Source organism: Ziziphus jujuba, chromosome 7, assembly GCF_031755915.1.
Source record: "Ziziphus jujuba cultivar Dongzao chromosome 7, ASM3175591v1".
NCBI lineage: Eukaryota > Viridiplantae > Streptophyta > Magnoliopsida > Rosales > Rhamnaceae > Ziziphus > Ziziphus jujuba.
In genome coordinates, this window is record NC_083385.1 from 4,294,626 (window position 1) to 4,313,200 (window position 18,575).

General features: G+C 34.9%; 2 protein-coding genes and 1 long non-coding RNA gene across 23 annotated transcripts; 2 read left to right on the top strand and 1 right to left on the bottom strand.

Moving 5' to 3' along the window:
- Positions 1-743: 743 nt before the first annotated feature.
- On the top strand, positions 744-2,155 carry LOC132804558 (uncharacterized). Its single transcript, XR_009639768.1, has 2 exons — positions 744-1,323; positions 1,597-2,155. It is a non-coding gene; the product is annotated as an uncharacterized LOC132804558 (long non-coding RNA).
- Positions 2,156-3,056: 901 nt separating this feature from the next.
- On the top strand, positions 3,057-16,522 carry LOC107424179 (uncharacterized). 20 transcript variants are annotated; one of them, XR_007242496.2, is made up of 18 exons: positions 3,058-3,960; positions 5,152-5,694; positions 5,866-5,985; positions 6,118-8,079; positions 8,172-8,288; positions 8,466-8,648; positions 8,741-8,803; positions 9,081-9,152; positions 9,248-9,511; positions 10,134-10,253; positions 10,782-10,841; positions 11,343-11,383; positions 11,533-11,610; positions 14,327-14,411; positions 14,787-14,952; positions 15,139-15,859; positions 15,926-15,993; positions 16,098-16,522. XR_007242496.2 is itself a non-coding variant. In XM_048479191.2 (16 exons), exons 1-15 carry the CDS (start codon positions 3,106-3,108, stop codon positions 14,910-14,912), a joined length of 4,689 nt encoding a protein of 1,562 aa, XP_048335148.2. In that variant the 5' UTR covers positions 3,058-3,105; the 3' UTR covers positions 14,913-14,952; positions 15,139-16,522. The 20 variants fall into 20 exon arrangements, 2 of the variants coding, with proteins under 2 accessions (XP_048335148.2, XP_048335150.2); XR_007242498.2 differs by having other exon boundaries at positions 15,139-15,741; XR_007242495.2 differs by having other exon boundaries at positions 15,139-15,478; positions 15,641-15,741; positions 15,926-16,522.
- Positions 15,321-18,214, bottom strand: LOC107424184 (uncharacterized). Of its 2 annotated transcripts, none has more exons than XM_048479196.2 (6): positions 17,844-18,208; positions 17,651-17,710; positions 17,452-17,564; positions 17,248-17,316; positions 17,028-17,079; positions 15,321-16,904 (listed from the first exon to the last, which is right to left on the bottom strand). In XM_048479196.2, the coding sequence occupies exons 1-6, from the start codon at positions 18,126-18,128 to the stop codon at positions 16,782-16,784; spliced, it is 702 nt and encodes a 233-aa protein (XP_048335153.2). In that variant the 5' UTR covers positions 18,129-18,208; the 3' UTR covers positions 15,321-16,781. The 2 variants fall into 2 exon arrangements, with proteins under 2 accessions (XP_048335153.2, XP_048335154.2); XM_048479197.2 differs by having other exon boundaries at positions 16,815-16,904; positions 17,261-17,316; positions 17,844-18,214.
- Positions 18,215-18,575: the final 361 nt, after the last annotated feature.

Below are 18,575 nucleotides of genomic sequence, written 5' to 3' on the forward strand. Positions count from 1 at the left end.
ATTTGCTTGAATGATAATTAAAAGTGATTCGGATAGCATGCAGCTGGGACCTGATCATCAAAGTTGAAAATATAAGTCTAAATATTTAATGTTTTTCATGAATTTTCGTTGTAAGTTTCAATGGTGTAATACTATGCTAGCTATGTGACTCTAGCAAATTTTCTATGCAACTTGACTCTTGCGCAAATTTTCTATGCTATGTTTTCTATGCGACTCCACGCGACACCTCTAAGTGTGGACTCCTTCAGAAGGCGCGACTCTAGCGACTCCTTCAAAAAGCGACCCCACCAAGTGCTGACAAATTTTCTGTATTCCACCCCACCCCAACTCCTCTTTCCCTCTATGCCTCTCCTCTTTCACGAAACCTTATTTCTGTCCCTCCTCTTTCACTCCAAAGCAATCCACCCAAACTCCTCTTTCCTTCTATACCTCTCATCTTTCATGATTGTTTACAAGTAGCTGTCATCAGGACAAAATATTTTTCCTCTGTAATTTGACTAGGTATGTTTTACATATATAAATGGCATGCATAGTCAATTTACTGTATGGATATATTGAAATTACTGTTATGTATTTTGTGATTATTGATACAGATTGAATTGGACGTGTATTGCCCTTCATTGACATTTCATATACAAAAATTATTGTCGTTATTATGCTGAAAAGCATATTCAATTACTTACGGATGCATTAAGTATTTCTTAAGCAAAATTTACTTTTTTTAACAGAATATTGACTGTACGGGAGGGTTTGATTTGCTTGAATGATAATTAAAAGTGATTCGGATAGCATGCAGTTGGGACATGATCATCAAAGTTGAAAATATAAGTCTAAATATTTAATGTTTTTCATGAATTTTTGTTTTAAGTTTCAATCGTGCAATACTAAGCTAACTATGTGGCTCTAGCAAATTTTCTTTGCAGCGTGACTCTTGCGCAAATTTTCTATGCTATGTTTCTATGCGACTCCACGCGATGCCTCCGAGTGTGGATTCCTTCAGAAAACACGACTCTAGCGACTCCTTCAGAAAGCGACCCCACCAAGTGCTGACAAATTTTCTGTATTCCACCCCACCCCAACTCCTCTTTCCTTCTATGCCTCTACTCTTTCAGGAAACTTTATTTATGTCCCTCCTCTTTCACTCCAAAGCAATCCACCCAAACTCCTTTTTTCCTTCTATACCTCTCATCTTTCAAGAAACCTTATTTATATCCCTCCTCTTTCACTGCAAAGCATTCCACCCTACCTCCTCCTTCCCACTATATCAAGGATAATGGGGAACGTTTTATCTTCTTCAGTAACGAGTCTTGTACCTCTGTCAAGGTTAAAACTCTATCATTTATTTGTTTTCATACTCCATCAATTAGATACTTTTTATTCAAATCGCTGCCATTTATTTTTTTTCAAATTCCATCAATTTGATCATCTCTACCATTTATTTGTTTTCATATTCCGTCAATTAGATACTTTTTGTTCAAATCGCTTCCATTTATTTGTTTTCAAATTCCATCAATTTGATAATTGTTTTTTGTAGTTGCTTTGTTTCACTTTAAAAGGATTGTAAAACCTGCTCTTTTTTGTTCTGTTTTATGACAGGGTGCAAGAGGAACCAAAGAATGCTACTATGTTACGGCATAAGTTGTTTGAGTTCCTAATGAACATGTTGGCTGTCTTTTTGCAACTAATGTTCAAACCGAAAACTGTGTCTCCATTTGAAAGACACCGTAGAACCATGTTTATCGCCGTCGTTACTTCGCATATCTATATTGTTGCCTTGGCGGCAGAGATCAAACTCCTACTCCACTATCCCTGATCAAATTATACTGGACTTCTAGGCAATACTCGGCTCTTGTTTGGCACTCTTGCTTCCATTTTGCATCTGCAGATCATTTTTCCAGCTATTGGGTGGTTCTGCTTTATCTTATGGCTGTGTTACGTCATCTGGATTGTTTACACGTAGCTGTCCTCAGAACAAATAATTCTTCCTCTGTAATGTGAATAGGTATGTTTTACATATATAAATGGCACCTCATAGTCAATTTGCTGTATGAATATATTAAAATTATTGTTATGTATTTTGTGATTATTGATACAGATTGAATTGGACGTGTATTGCCCTTCATTGACATTTCATATACAGAAATTATTGTCGTTATTATGCTGAAAAGCATATTCAATTACTTACGGATGCATTAAGTATTTCTTAAGCAAAATTTACTTTTTTTAACAGAATATTGACTGTACGGGAGGGTTTGATTTGCTTGAATGATAATTAAAAGTGATTCGGATAGCATGCAGTTGGGGCATGATCAACAAAGTTGAAAACATAAGTCTAAATATTTAATGTTTTTCATGAACTTTCGTTGTAACTTTCAATCGTGTAATACTAATATAGAAAATAATGTTGGGTAAGTGAATTTTCGTTAGATGTTTAATTTTTTTTTTTAATGTTTAAGCCATATTTATATTATTAATAAAAGTCTATTATTTTTATTTATTTATTTTTTTTGTGAGCGGGTTGATTACAAGTTAATAAGATAGTTTTAGCCCCTAGGACGAAGATAAAATAACCGATCCGTGACCTCAGCTTGTGGGCATTGCAAATCATTCTTAATTGTCGGTCTTGAGTTCGAGATGCATTGATCGATAAACCCAAAAAAACCACAAAAAAAAAAAAAAGAAGATAAAACAATAATAATAAGTAATAAATAAATACCCACAGAGTCTATGATCATTTGCTGATACGGTCATTTACATGGGGAGAGCGGAGAATTGCAGAATAGTAATTACCTAAAAAAAAAAAAAATTAGTGAGTGATGCTATGCTTATTAAATTTATTTTTTAAAATTTGGAAAAACAATAATGTAATTGTATTTAAATGTTTAATAAATTATTTATGTTTAATAATCATGAAAGAAAAAATCAATTGTGTTACTGTTTATCCAAATTTTGGAAGGTAGAATTATTTTAGAAAATTACTGTACGGTCATGAGGAATAAAAATCGGATCCCCAAACCCGCTATCCAGTATCCAATTTTTACCCGCAATTCCCTCGCGTGTTTTCATGTCTCCATCTTTGTCGCATAGCCTCTGCAACCATCGAAAATGTCCAAATCCGGCCTCAATCTCCCTCGCAACAACTCGCTCATGACTCAGGACCAGCTCATCGACTCGCTCACCTCCCACATCGCTCTCTACCATTCTTACTCTCTCCCTTCTTCAAACCCCAACCCCAACCCAAGGTCCTCCATTCTCAAATGGTTCTCATCTCTCAGCCTCCACCAGCGTCAAGCTCACCTCACGGTCGTCGACTCGAAATTCGTCCAGGTTCTCATTCAGATGCTCGGAACAGTGTGCACGCGCGGTCACGGCCTCTTCATAGTCCTCCCGGACCTGCCCACGCGCGACCTTCCAGGCCTCTGCTTCAAGAAGTCACGTGGCCTCCTGTCTAGGGTTGCCGAGTCGAACCAGTCGGAGAGGAGAATATTTGAGGCAACTCGGTTGTTCAATTCGAGGGAAGGTGAGAGAATCGAGGAGTGCTCGTGTTCAGTGAAGGATATGGATTCCCTGACCGTGAGCGAGGACTTGGTAGAGAATTTGGATAGGTTCGTGGAGGCCATGGATGGAATTTCTAACGGAAGCTTCTTGAGAGGCGAAGCGAGTAGTGAATTGGGATCGGATTGGGTGGAATTGGAGTGGTTGAAAGCAAAAGGGTATTACAGTATTGAAGCATTTATGGCCAACGGGCTAGAGGTGGCTCTGAGGTTGGCGTGGTTAAATAACAACAGTAATAATAAGAAGAAAAGAGGGGTGAAATTGAAAGAAAAAGCAAATGCCGTGGGAGTGGCTGGGAATGTGTATTGGAGGAAAAAGGGTTGTATGGATTGGTGGCGGAATTTGGATATTACAACTAGGGGAAAACTCTTGACTGCGGTCTTGGGAAAAATAGCTAAATATTTGGTACTTATCGCTACTATATTGTTCTAAAAGCTCTTTTTTTTTCCCCTCATTTTTTTATAGTATTATACCTGTGTACTATTACTGGCTGGTTGACAATTTAGGAAATCGCTAAATGATTGTTTGAAAATAAGAGTGGAGTTATTGTACTAGCTAATTAGAGTTGGCATTCAATACTGCATGATCGTGATATGCATTGATCGAGAGAAGCTTTTAAATAGAAATGTTGAGGTAATTACTTGTTCAATCTGATTCTCCCTAAGAGGCAGAAGTTTGTTCGTAATCAATGTTGGGTCTGTTAAAAGACTAAATATGTTGGTATGCAATTTTCAAATTGGAACGCCGGAGAGTGGTGTTTACCCTTGGTCAAGGTTCAATTTCACCAAGAATGGATGTTAGCTTATGAAAAGCAAAAAGGTTTTTGGAGTCCATCTGGTCGGGTGGCAAATTTATAAATGACTGAATGGATCCTTTGTCATCATATTTGAGATGAACCGGAAAGGGGGGAAAAAAAAAAATTCAACTTTCATTTTTCTATATTTTATTTTATTTATTATTATTATTATTATTATTATTATTATTATTATTTTACATTAACACTTAACCTATATTTGGCTTTTCAAGTTCTGGCCTGGAGTTTGTATTTCTAATTCTCATTCTATCCAAACCAATGCTGGTCCGTCACATGAGATAAATAAATAACTTTCTCGCTTTAATTTTGAAAGAATTCCTAAAACAAAGTTGGTATGCTAATAAACTTTCCTTTTAGATTCATAACAATTTTGACTCCTGACAGAGCCTGAGGTGGTTAAGTTCAGTTCTTATTAGAATTTGGTTTGATTAGTTGAGGTGTGATAGTGATCAATATGATCAGTGTGGATGAAGCAAGTGGCGTTTTTTAACATTTTTGTATATTCTGGCAAAAGTTTAAAATACCTTTGATATTTTTAACTTCCTAGTTCTCATTCTATCGCGGCTATATTATTATCCATTTCAAGTAAAATGATATGTTTCTTGCTCCAGTTTAAAGTACTTTTTTCATTGCGATGTTTTGATTCATAGCATGTTACTGACAGCATTATGCATTTTATGTATTTAGAGTTGTAAATCTGCAAAGTTCTTTTTGGATATTTCATGACATGTTTTTATCTTTTGTTTTATTGTAGCTTAAGTTCGATCCTCTTATATTTTCAGACTAATGAGATTCTGAAGGGGACCAATGGTGCATTAGAGGATGAGAGTTGGCTTTTCAATACGGGAGTAGAACAGCCATTGAGGTACAACTACGATGTATCCGCTAGAAAGACTGTTCCCAAACTTGCAGCTGATACCGAATATGATTCAAGTATTATCTCAGCTTCTCTTTGTGGAAAACCTACTTCCTTAGCTAATACCTTTAAGAGTTTAAGAGTGCTTCAAGAAATTGTTATGTTGACATCAATGTGTCGACGTAGTGAATATGATGAAGGAAAAGTGTTTTTTAGCACCTTGAGTTCAATTTGTACCATTTCTGATTTTATACTAAGAAAACTGCGAGGATTTCTTATGGTTCTTTGGCTTGATTGCACAAAACTTGAACTGATAGCGGAAGAAAATGATAAGTCTTTACCAAATAAGTCTAAGGGAAAGCTAGGTGCTTGTAGCCGTAAGAAAAAAGGGAAGATCCGCAATATGCAGAAGTTAAATGATCTTCCAAAGTCATGCATGGATGTTATGTCGAGTGAAAAATCTTTTAAGGTACTTTTTTTCATTTGCTGTCGTTGCCCCTTTTGTGATAATAGCCAAACAATAGGTTCATTACCATGTTAAGTTACTATTAATCCTAATAACTTGAGATGTATGTAGTGCACCCACTGATGTATCTCAAGTTAAACCCAAATATACACTCACAGTTAAATGACATGCCAGGAATGTGATTGCGGATTGGCTGATAAAGAGAAGTCAGAGTTGATTGGGTCCAAGAAAATGCTTAACGTGCCTAGGGCAAAGGAGATCAATGAAGAGACATTATCATTAAAAGTTGAAATGGTTGTATTATCTTTCCAATTTAGATCACTTTTCCCCTTGATGATTCAAATGGTTTATTTTTATTTTTATGTTGGATCACATTACTTCTTGATGATTGGGATGGTTTATAACTGACTGGTACCCTGTCACCAGCAACATGCGCAAGCATCAATTGTGGGAAAAGCTCGAACTACTTCAAGGAAGACTAAAAAAGAGAGAGGAAAAAATAGAAGTACTGGCTTTAAGAATTCTGCTAAAGTTATAACTCATGAAAATCCAGTTATGGAAGCTTCATCTTCATTTGTTCATTCTCAAAGCGAGGCAGCGGAGTCTGATCGAGGGATTGGCGATTTAACTTTCCAGAGCATCTCAGATAATATGACTGATAGTGATATCCTTGCTTCAAATGGCACTATGAAGGAGAAGGATGCCACTGGAAGCATTCAAGAGAATAATTTTACTGGTTATAGTGGGCAAGATTGTTATCAGTTCTCAAACTGTATTACTGAAAATCAAGGTAGATCTTCTAGATTGGAAACTCTAACTTGTAAGGAAGATGAAAATGTGATACCTTCTCCTACACTTGCATTGGACAATAGTGTATTCATCAACAAAGATAGAAATTTTGAGAAGTTGGCACATATTAGTGAAGTTGATGTACAATCAGCTTTGCCAGAGAAAGGGGTCAGAGTTTGTGATACTAAAGATGAATCCATTTTGATTCATAAGCGAGAAAGTGGAAATCTATCTGATACAGGACCTTCAAGTTCTTCAGAATGCCTTCCATATGAGTGGCCTAGGGTGGGTTCTACCTATTTTCCACCTGCTAACTCACATCTTCCAGCTGCCACTGACCGGTTGCATCTGGATGTTGGTCGTAACTGGCATAATCACTTCCATCAATCATTTTTACCTACGGTGCATCAGGCAAGAAATTCTCAAATTGAAGGTGGATGTAACCCAATTATGTCTCAGCGAATGCCAATGAGTTTAGATTGGCCTCCAATGGTTCGAGGTGCTTGTGGAATGGCTCCATCGGTGGCGTATAATTATGATTCTGGATTTATTTCAAGGCGTCAATGTGCTTTTGCACAGGGGTTTTCTACTTGCAGCATGCAACTTAAGGCATCAACTAGTGACAATGAAAAGAAATTTTCTGGGGATTTCACTGACCTACCCGATTTGACAAGTGCACATGAGCTAGCAGATGACTGTGAAAGCCACTGGATATCAGAAGATGAATTTGAGGTGCATGCAGTCTCTGGGATAGATTATAATCAATACTTTGGAGGTGGTGTGATGTATTGGAATCCTTCTGATCATCCAGCTTCAGGATTCTCTCGCCCTCCATCCCTAAGCTCTGATGATAGCTCATGGGCGAGGTATGAAGCTGATATGAATAGAGCTGTTGATGATATGGTTGCTTTCTCTTCTTCATATAGTACAAATGGGTTGACTTCACCAACTGCTTCATTTTGTTCACCTTTTGATCCTTTGGGCCCAGGACACCAGGCTCTTGGCTATGTTATGCCCGGAAATGACGTAACAGGCAAGGTGCTGCATTCCCCAGCGACCATGACTGATGCAGCAGTGGAGGAGGAATCTGGAGCTTTGGCAGATTTAAATGGTGATGCTGAACCTAAGACAGGAGACTCACTTCCATACCCCATTTTGCCACCAATAATAATTCCAAGCATGTCAAGGGATAGGTCAAGATCTGAGTTTAGGCGCAGTCATGATCATAAAAGCCCATGTGTTCCTCCTACTAGGCGTGAGCAACCTCGGATAAAACGGCCACCATCCCCTGTAGTACTTTGTGTTCCACGGGCTCCATGTCCACCTCCACCCTCTCCTGTGAGTGACTCTAGGAAACACAGGGGCCTTCCAACTGTTAGATCTGGTAGTTCCAGCCCAAGGCACTGGGGTATGCGAGGCTGGTTTAATGATGGAGCTAACTTGGAGGAAGCTAGTTTATGCATGGATGGTACTGAAGTTGTTTGGCCTTCTTGGAGAAATAATAACCTTTCTAGCCGATCGATGGTTCAACCCCTTCCCCCTGCTCTGCTGCAGGATCGATTGATTGCTATGTCCCAACTAGCTCGTGATCAGGAACATGTAAGCATATCATGCAGTTTATGTTTATGTCAATTTGAATTTATCCTCATGTTTCGCAAAGAATTCATTGGTTGATTAATATTATTACGCAGCCAGATGTTGCATTCCCTCTGCAACGGACTGAGTCACAGAGCTGTCCTACACAGAAGACATCTCTTTCTTTGATGCACACCCGTCTTCATGATGAGATTGACTGTTTCTGCAAGCAGGTTCTGCACTTGATTATCATTCTTGTCATTGTTTTCTAGTTTTCTTATATCCTGTTTTGCACATGTTTTTATATTTTCAGTCTCCAATCAAAACTTTTATTAGAAGTTTGTAGCTTTGACCCCCTTCTATGAGATTGTACAAATATCATTGACTATTTGTTTCATATGGCTATCTAGGTTGCTGCCAAGAATTTGGCTAGGAAGCCTTATATCACCTGGGCTGTCAAGCGGGTTACACGGTCTCTTCAAGTTCTGTGGCCCAGGTCCAGGACTAACATCTTTGGGTCGAATGCAACTGGTCTGTCCCTTCCAACAAGTGATGTAGACCTTGTAGTTTGTCTTCCTCCTGTGAGAAACCTGGTAAAAATTGTCTTTATCTGACATAATACAGTGTATATACTTTTCCAGTACCTTCCAATTGGAAAAACACTTAATTGCCAAAGTATCTGTAGGAACCAATTAAAGAAGCTGGTATACTGGAGGGTCGTAATGGCATTAAAGAAACATGCCTTCAGGTATGTTGCAGTAATAGATTGGTGATTTTGCTTGCTAGTACTTTATTATTGGTATATTAATTTAATTTCTATCTTGTGTATAAGCATGTTTATTATTCTAAATGTGATGCACCATTCTTATATGAGGCTTATGTCAATGAGAAAAGGAACTTCATTATTCTCCCTAGTCCCCAGTATAGCTGTTGCATTTACAATTCGGCTGGAATCCTCTGTTTGTGTATGTGTGTGATCTTCTACTGCCCCCGCTGATCTCTGCAAACCTGTTCTCCTTTTTCAGCATGCAGCAAGGTACCTCGCGAATCAGGACTGGGTGAAAAATGATTCTTTAAAGACTGTGGAAAATACAGCTGTACAGCCTTTCCTCTATAAGTATTTCATCTCTAATATTTAAGCCTCTTTATTCTCATTCATCTTCTCATTTCTTGTTCTCCTTACTGCTTTTAGATACCTATAATTATGCTTGTGGTGGAAGTTCCAAATGATCTCATTGCCTCTTCTGCTTCTAATGTACAATCACCGAAAGAAAAGCCACCTCATATATCTGGTGAACAGGGTTCTAATCTTCAGTCTGATGTGGTTGTATTGGAAGATTCTTCTTTGCCAAAATGCACACAGATGAACTATGATACTCCTAGAGATTCAGTTTCAGTTCGTCTTGACATCAGTTTTAAGTCCCTATCACATACAGGACTCCAGACGACAGAGCTGGTATCCTCATCTCTCTTGTTTAATCTTGTAGCATTGCTCTTTATGAGGGGTGTTAATTGTAGGTTGCTTATTTTTGAGCTGTTTGACTACTTTGCTATCTATGTAATTTTATGCCAGTCAATTTATTTAATTATGCTTTATTTAAAGGTAATTGAATGGGCTATGGACATTTTTTAAGCAAAAGTTGGATTGGATAGCATGGTATGCTACCCTTGGATGTGGATTTCACTAAGTTGGAATGGAATATGTGGACAAGGGGATTTTTTTTTTTTTTTCATTTTAAGATTTCCCTTTGGTGCTTAGTTCCAATGGCCAACTATTCTTCACATTCAATGCCAGTGTTTTCTATGGATTTCAGAAACCAGCCATATTATTATTATGATTTTGGCCAACACATGGAAGTTTATTAAATAAATATGCTTTAAATTTATGAACTTTCTTATATTGTTTAACGTTTCAAGCAAGAGATAGCATTTTGTATACTTATCATACCACATTTATCAGATTTTGCTATTTGTTTCTTGCTTTTTCTGTGCAAATTTGTTGTTTTAAGAATGAGATATTATGTTTTTTGTCTTTATTTTACCTTTAAAATTTATAAATTATAGATTGTCATTCACAGGTTAAGGACCTGACTGAGCAATTTCCTGCGGTTACACCTCTTGCTTTGGTACTCAAGCAGTTCTTGGCTGACCGTAGCCTGGATCAATCCTATTCTGGTGGCTTGAGTTCCTACTGTTTGGTGAGTTATGTTGATTTGTAAAACTTTATTAAGTCTTATTACATTTTAGAATGGTGAGTGGCAATAAAATTTTTTTTACCATTTGATGTATAAGATACACAAGTTGATTCTATGACATGGAACTTTTATAATGAGGGCATTTTCGTGTTCTTTTCAAGAATACCTTAACAATTGATATTAGAGGAATGCTAGTTCTTTAATGTCTGTTGTGTTAGCTTCACGCACATAGTTGGACCTACTTTTAAAAAATTAAGCTTTTGAGATTAGCAGTGACTTAACAGTGTTATAACCTGATTGTCTAATTGGTTGTTTGCAGTCCTACTTACCCAATTTCTGTTACTTTGTTTTGCTGTACCAAATTAATGTCCTGCCACTGGATGGACCTACCTGTGAGGGTTGTCCCATGATTAATTTTTTAAAGTGGTTCTTCAATCGTTCAGTTGCACTTCTTGTTTATTAGCATGTGAAAAATTGTTTGCCTTGATAGGTATTCATTTTTAACTTGCTTTTTTTTCACTCATTTTGCAGGTATTGCTAATTACACGTTTTCTTCAACATGAGCATCATCTTGGGCGGCATATCAGCCAAGTAATTGTCCTTCTACTTTAGTTTGTGTTTGGTAGTACAATTTATTTTCCAATGGATGATATATTTTCGCAATATTTTTTTCCTAATTATTTTCTTTCTTAAGACATGTTATCATGTATGATTAATAATGCAAGTATGAAAACTTGTCCGTACAATAGTGTGCCATCTTGTACGTTTGTTATAGTTTTGCAATGATACTCTGAACTTTGTTTCTATTTGGTAAATATAATACTCTGAACTTAATGAACCCTAATGATGCATTAGACGAAGTTGAGTGACAGTTTCTTCGAAAAGCAGGAGAATCCAAAATCACCTCCTCTATCTATTAATAAAAGTAGGTTGGAGAAGACATTATTTAATGAATACTTAGAGTTTCAAAATTTTACACGGTTTGCTTACTGTGCAAACTTTAGTATCTTTGGTCCTAATTTCTGTTTTCCCATCTGTGTAAATGATTACTCCTTGAATGCTTTATTGACTTCTATATTAATGATATTTCAGAACTTTGGAAGCCTTTTGATGGATTTTCTTTATTTTTTTGGGTAAGTTAACTGTCTACAAGTAATACTTTAGCTTTCCTTCTTCTTAAAGTGCTTATCGGAATTTACTTTGCACCATGATTATGTACTTTTTAGCTGATTCATATTAGGTCTTATAAGTTGTTATTTATCTCTTGTTCTGTATTTTCCAGGAATGTGTTTGATCCTCGTCAAATGCGTATATCTGTACAGGGAAGTGGAGTTTATATAAAAAGGGAAAGAGGCTGTAGGTAATGCTACCATCACTTTTCCTAAACCAATATATGTCACACCCCAAGTCTATATACTTACAATGTGACAAGTCATACTTAAAACACTAATAAAACTTATAAGACGGAACATAAAAACTCTCCATACATCACTTATAAATAATATCTAAAATATCTTCAAAGAAAATGGACAAAAAAAACAACTCCAATATCCAAAAAGTCTTTCAAGCTAACTAATATAAAAATAAAAACAAATAAACACCATTATTATATGTCAACTCTAGCTACCTTGAAACTATGGAGTACCTGAAACCATAACAATAAATAATGAGTATAAAATTCAGCAAGCTATTGAGTTTTTCATAAATATAAAATAAGAAAATACTTAAAATCATAACAAATAAATATCCAAAAATAATCTTTAACAATATAAACATGATTTTCATATAAACTCTAATTGTTAAGTACTTAGTAGGACTTTCCATAATATAATATTATCCGTAGATAATCCGAAATCCGAAATTTGAAATCTGAAATCTGAATAAACTCGTGTGTGAGGCATGTAACAAATGGGGAAACATAAATTTTAAAAACAAACACTCACACCCGAAGGTATGAGCCATACCCATACTGTGATCATCAGTAAGTTCTTCCACATGAAACGATACGTCTAAATCCGAAGGTAAAAAATCATAAATCATTAGAGAAATACCCTTACATGATTCATCTCAACACCCAAGTATATAACATAACATATCCATAAATGCCTACTATGTACCAACAACCAGAGTAAAAATACATATATCAAATATCCAACAATTTCTTTGTACAATACATATATATTTCATAAGATATAAACTGATAGAAAAACATAAATAAGTCAATAGCATAAGTATATATTTGCTATGATTTTAGTTTTTAAAAAGTCCAATAACTTACCTTGATCAACAAAGTCTACAAAAGATTAACAATATATGAATAATACCAATAGTCTCTCATTGGTATAAAGCGAAACCATCATATACCATAAATATCTTACGTATAAATCCCATAATCAAGCTCTTAAATTCAAACTAAATGAATAAGAGCGGATACCATAAGATCATCATAGCCTAGTCCTTAAATCTTAAAATCATAAGCCTAGAACATGATCAAATCTCCAAAAGCCGAATAAAAAACTTATTAATCCATAAGCAAACTCTTAACAAGAAATTAATTCCTTATTCACACGATATTATCTAAGTCTGAAAAGTTATGAGGATACTGTACACATGCATAAGTAACTGTAATTAAAACAATTTTATAAAATAATAATGAAAAATTATTCAAAATTAATTGATAAGTTAACAAAGAAAATACTGAAACTATTAGATTTTCAGAAACCTTCATTCTATGTTCACATTGTTTCTCTTTCATTAAATTTTGTATCCATTTGAAATTTTACAAATTAAAACTAGACACTTGCATATACTCATATAAAATTTTAAAAGCCAAATTAAGGTAAAAAAACATGGTCAAATTAAATTTAGTAACTAATTGACAGAAATTGAAAATCAGCATTTTACAGAGAAACTCGTCTATACAAAAATTCATTAAAAATAAAATATATTTCCAAAAGCAGTAATATTTTACATAGTTTAACTATATATAGTGATAATGCTATATAAAAATTATTAGATTAAACAAAGCTCGAAAACTATTTTAAATCGAATTTTATTCTTTACTAAATGAACCAGAAAATAAATTCAGACGGATGTAGGTAATTCAGAAAATTATTATGGCCAAAATATAATGAATTTGAAGCTAAATTTTTTTATAGTAATATTAGACATCTAGGATAAAGTATACAAATTTTTAGATAAAAATAATTTCGTTTGGATATGTTTTGAAATTTTTACTTACGAAGCATACTGAAATCGCACAGAACAATCAGATGAAATGCATAAATTTAAAATTTCATAATAAATTGAAAATAGATCCAAATCGTCCCAAATAAATTTCTACGGATTCATAAACATGTCTATTTTCATCCATAAAAGGTTTAGTGCCGAAAGAAACCTTTAAATATTTTAAATAAATTCGAATATTCACTCTGTAAAAATTCCAAATAAATTCTAGATTAAGGTTTCAACAATAACTCTTCAATTCAATCTTAATCAATACTTCTATAATCCCAAAACATCTCAAATAATATCATATAACATAAAAAGATCAGAAAAAAAACCAACCTTGATCAACCTCAAAGATTCAAGATCTTCGTTCCCAAGCTCCAAAACTTGATCAGAAATTGGAATTTCCAAAGATACTGGATCCTTAACGATCTTAGATGAATACCAAAACCCTAAATTAAGATCGGAAGTCCTTAATATTAACTCTAATAGCTTTGAGGGCTAGAAGAAAAAAAGAAGAAAAAGAAGGAGACTTACCCGATACCCTAGTGACACAAAGTTGAAAATAACGTAAAAGTAAAACGTCTTTTTCCTTCCTTTTTATAAAACCAAAAATAGAGTAAATATCTTTTTTTTTTTTTTTTTTTTTGGTCAATTTCCTAATAAAATTGAAATATACTTATAACCAAACCTATTAGGATAAAAACTCTATTTTTTTTAATTTAAAAATAAATAGTTATAAAACCTTTTTTTTTTTTTCTTTAAATATATATATATATATATATTACCTGTATATTACATTATATGAATTCCCCTATTTTATCTTGATGATCTACTTAATGTTGTAGCATTGATCCAATACACATTGATGACCCCCTTTTTCCAACAAACAACGTGGGGAGAAATTGCTTTCGCATACATCAATGTATTAAGGTAAGCCTTTTGTTTGTCACCAAAAAAAGAAAAAAAAAAGAGCTTTTGTCCTTGTTACCATTGTTATCAAGAGTTCGAGATATTTTCTGATGTAGAAGAACGAAGTAAAAGAAATGCATCTCTTTTGCATTAATATGCAAAGCAGTATACATTTGAGTTCTTTTGGCTGGCAATCGATAAAATTTCTCCTGCTGCTGAGACAAACATACATTTGAATGTATATATATATATATTTATCTTTCTAATAGTTAGGTACGGCACAAAATAGGTACATGTATATCAAATTTGAAATTGTGGAGGGTATGAATGCAAGCTCTTATACACACAAATGCTCATGCAGACATATGTTTCTCACATCCATGTTGTATGATGTAGGCATTTTCTGAGGCCTATTCTATTTTGGAGGATAAGCTTGCTTCCTTTTCCAATGAAGGTGATATGTGTTCAAAGCCCCCATATAGATTGCTTCCAAAAATCATACCAAGTATTGATTTATCATAGGGATTTTCTCAGTTTGGCGAATTTCTGTATGTTTTGGAAGGTATTCTTTCAATCTCCTAGAGCACTACCTCTGTTTTATTATTCTCTCTTTTCCACCTTTCGAGTGTTGAAAAGTATAAAAATTACAGTACAGTTTATTCATAATGAAGTTAAAAAACATTTCTCCTTTGCAACCCTGCAATGTTAATGTTGTTACTCTTGACCAAATTTCCCCCCTTATTCTTAGATATTGGGAGCTCATTTGTGGGATAAGTGCACTCCATTAATCAAGCTTGGGTTTTATTGGTATGAAGCTTAGGTTGCAACGTTTTATGCATCTCTGTAAACTTTTTAAACTTTTATGTTTTTCCTTCTATTTTTCTTCGTATTCTCTTTGGCTTATATTTTGTCTTGATACATGAGTGTTAAGTCTAAAAGAAGGGATGGGCAAACCACGCTTGCTATTAGCTCGTGTTGACCTCTCAGAAGGTGCTTCACAATATAAGTACATATTGTGATTTTCTGATTGGAAGTGAAGATGAATGCTGAGACTGAACAATTTAGTACGTCTGGCAAAATTAATTGTGGTAATTTCCATATGAATATCCGCTGTTCTATGTATTGCTTTCTAAATTCTAATGCACCGAGTGGTATCTTTGTTCTGTGTGGTGGAAAGTGTTACTTGTCTTGGGAACTTTAGCTGCAGCAACGTTGGGCTAATCTTCTTTGTTTTTGGTCCTTTCCCTTAGTGTATCTGTTGGCAGATGACTATAATATTCCACCCTGATTTATCCTTCTTTCGCAAGCCAGAAGGGGGAGCAGGATTGTCACAGGAGCCAAATGGAGCAAGGTTCCAGACTTCTTACCATCTTGACATCCTCGTAAAATTAACTGTCTTTCTTCTTCCATCCCGGACATTCGCCATTGAGCTCATCATGGACGCAATCATATAGAGAAAACACACACATGTACATCGCTGCTTTTCCTATCCCTTTACTTGTCACATAAGATAACTATAGTTTTACTGGTTTCAGTTTTCAAGCGGAGCTATAATTTGCAATGAAGATTGCTTCAAGTTTATGGGTGTGCTGCTGGGGCTCTGGTAATTTGCACTTGGAAAGCTAGTTCTGTGCATACAAGTTTGGGGATATACCTATTGTTGTAGGAATTGTAATTAACATACTCTTGTATATAATCAAAACTTAGGCGCTGTATTTAAAGCTGGAAAGCAAATTAGTTGGAAGATCAAGGAGCTGGAGTTCAGCTTTATATGCATAGAACTACAGAAGCTGCATTGACTAGCAAAAATTTGTTTGCTTGTCGGGTCTTCAGGCGTAGTTAGCCTGTGATTGCTTCAGACTCTGGCACGATATGGTAAATCAGTAAATATTATCTGATTTTGCAAACAGGACAACGACATGTCCGGATAGCTTGGATTGGATAAAGCAGCTGCTGATCGAGGCAGACGAATTAACGAAACCTCTGCACGACATGACTTAACCGAAACAATAAACAGTGCTATATTAGACAAATCTAATTATATACTTGGATTGCCTTAAATAGGCAACCACTGACTTTGGTTTGGGGTGTTTCGTTATTATCCAAGTTAATGCAGTGTAATATTAGAGTGATGTGTACATTATTCATAAATATTTTACGTAAGATATATATACATATAAAGAAACTTTCATATTCTACATAAAACTTAAAAAAAAGAAAAAAGGCCAATGAGAAAATATATATATATATATATTGGAAAAGTAAGAACGAAAAATTCCTCCAAAATATCTCTCTGATAATTTGATAATTCTCTCTTCTTTTTCTTTGAAACTGTACGACCAATAATTTTCACTTTTCTAGCAGAGGGCAAAATGGCAAACCTAATATTCTTCATGGGAAAAAATCAATATCTTCCGGCGGACCCCTTAGAATTTTCTCTTGTAGATCGACATTCTTGGGCAGTACAATTTCAGTTGCATCGCCTGATGTAAAGAAGTATCTCTCTAAAACCATCTTTAACCAGAAAGCCAAATAAATAAATAAATAAAATTAGCAAGGGAAAAACAAACTGGCAAGAATAAATTTCCATTGTTTTGAAAACTAAACAGCAGCAAAGAATAAAAATGGTAGACATACCATGGCGGCATAAGCATCATTTTTGTTTCTCCGAGCAGACTCGCCAAGGCCCCTGAAAGAGATTTGAGCAAGTTAACTTCCAATGGATGCCAACATCTTCCAATTTACAGAATAACAACATTCTTTCATTAATCCACAAAACAAACAACTAATTCAAGAAAGAAAATAGGAAACGAAGACGATGGAATATGGTGGGAAAATGAATAAAAAAAAAAAATACATGTTAATCATACGGTCCATGGCTTCCATAGACGTGCCGTGTTCATCCTGCAGGTATACTCTCCAACCCCTGAGTTTTACAAACCCAAACCCAAACCCAAAACACCCAACAGCGTATTAATCCAAAGCCATATTTATTATTATTCAAAAACAACTTAAAAGTAGAGAAAGTTTTTATTAAAATTTTCAAAAAAAAAAAAAAAACCTCTCGGCAGCTCTCACAGCAAGCCTTCCCGCAACGCTGCGAACTTTGTTGGACTGTGGTGTCTCCTTCCCATCATTGGATTTTGGAAGCCCTATTATAAACTCATCTGCCTCCTACACTTTATTGTTATTGTTATTATTACAAATACTTCAATTTGAAAATTTAAAATAAATAAATAAATAAAAGGCTTACTATGTACCTGCTGTTGAGCAATCTCAATTAGCTGAGATTCAAGCTTTTGTCCTCTCAGTTTCAGAACCTGCAAATTATCAAAATGTAATAATTTATATATATATATATATATATATATATGTATATTAATAAAAAAAAGTGAAATTGGGCAGTGGAGTTTTTTTTTTTTTTTTGGGGAGTGGATAATAGGTTGTAGTTACGGTAAGAGGACGGAAGGAGAAGCCTTTGCTGAGAGCAAGGCCGGTGCGGGACATTCCCAAGTCTACACCAATACTGAATCCTCCTCTCCACTGCGGGTCTCGTTTCCGGCGAACGGCGTTCGGTGGAATTTCATCTATCGATAACGCCCCTATTTTATTATTATTATTATTACTTGAGAGTTTCAGAGAGACTGAGGCAATTTGGAGCTGCTTCACAACGCCGCCATTCATCGGAAACACGAATGAACTTCGCGCGGCTAAACCTCCTACTTGCCCGGAACCCATATTCGAGCATTACGAGATTGGGTTTGGCTTCAACGACAGTGATGGATTGGACACAAACACTGGCCGTACGATTACAATGAATATTTATTTTAAGAATTATATTTATTTGCCATTGCCTTTTTTACGGAAAATATGACGCCCATTTCTTTTCTTTATTTTTTTCCCTTAAAAACAATAATTCTCTGTACTTCAATCTAAAAGAAAATTTAAGCAAGTTAAAATTACTACCTAAAGCTTGAATTTTTTATATTTATGTTTTAATTTCTAAATTACTATTTACTATCATTTTTTTCCCATAAGATTGTTCCAAAAAATAAACAATTAAAATAAACAATTTTAACAGTATAAATTGTGACAAAACGAATAATTTTAATGATTTAAATATTTTTATTTGCATCTATTAGAGTACGAATTCGAGCTATTTCCTTAATAATACGAGTTCAAATA

Bases quoted from the DNA above. Each gene is read 5' to 3' on its own strand.
- LOC107424179 (XM_048479191.2), top strand. From the start codon at position 3,106: ATGTCCAAATCCGGCCTCAATCTCCCTCGCAACAACTCGCTCATGACT. The intron at 5,695-5,865 runs GTACTTTTTTTC...ATGACATGCCAG, and splicing joins CGAGTGAAAAATCTTTTAAG to GAATGTGATTGCGGATTGGC. The intron at 11,384-11,532 runs GTAAGTTAACTG...TGTATTTTCCAG, and splicing joins GATTTTCTTTATTTTTTTGG to GAATGTGTTTGATCCTCGTC.
- LOC107424184 (XM_048479196.2), bottom strand. From the start codon at position 18,128: ATGGGTTCCGGGCAAGTAGGAGGTTTAGCCGCGCGAAGTTCATTCGTG. The intron at 17,711-17,843 runs GTAACTACAACC...GATAATTTGCAG, and splicing joins TCTCCTTCCGTCCTCTTACC to GTTCTGAAACTGAGAGGACA. The intron at 17,080-17,247 runs GTATTTTTTTTT...AATCTCTTTCAG, and splicing joins ATGGACCGTATGATTAACAT to GGGCCTTGGCGAGTCTGCTC.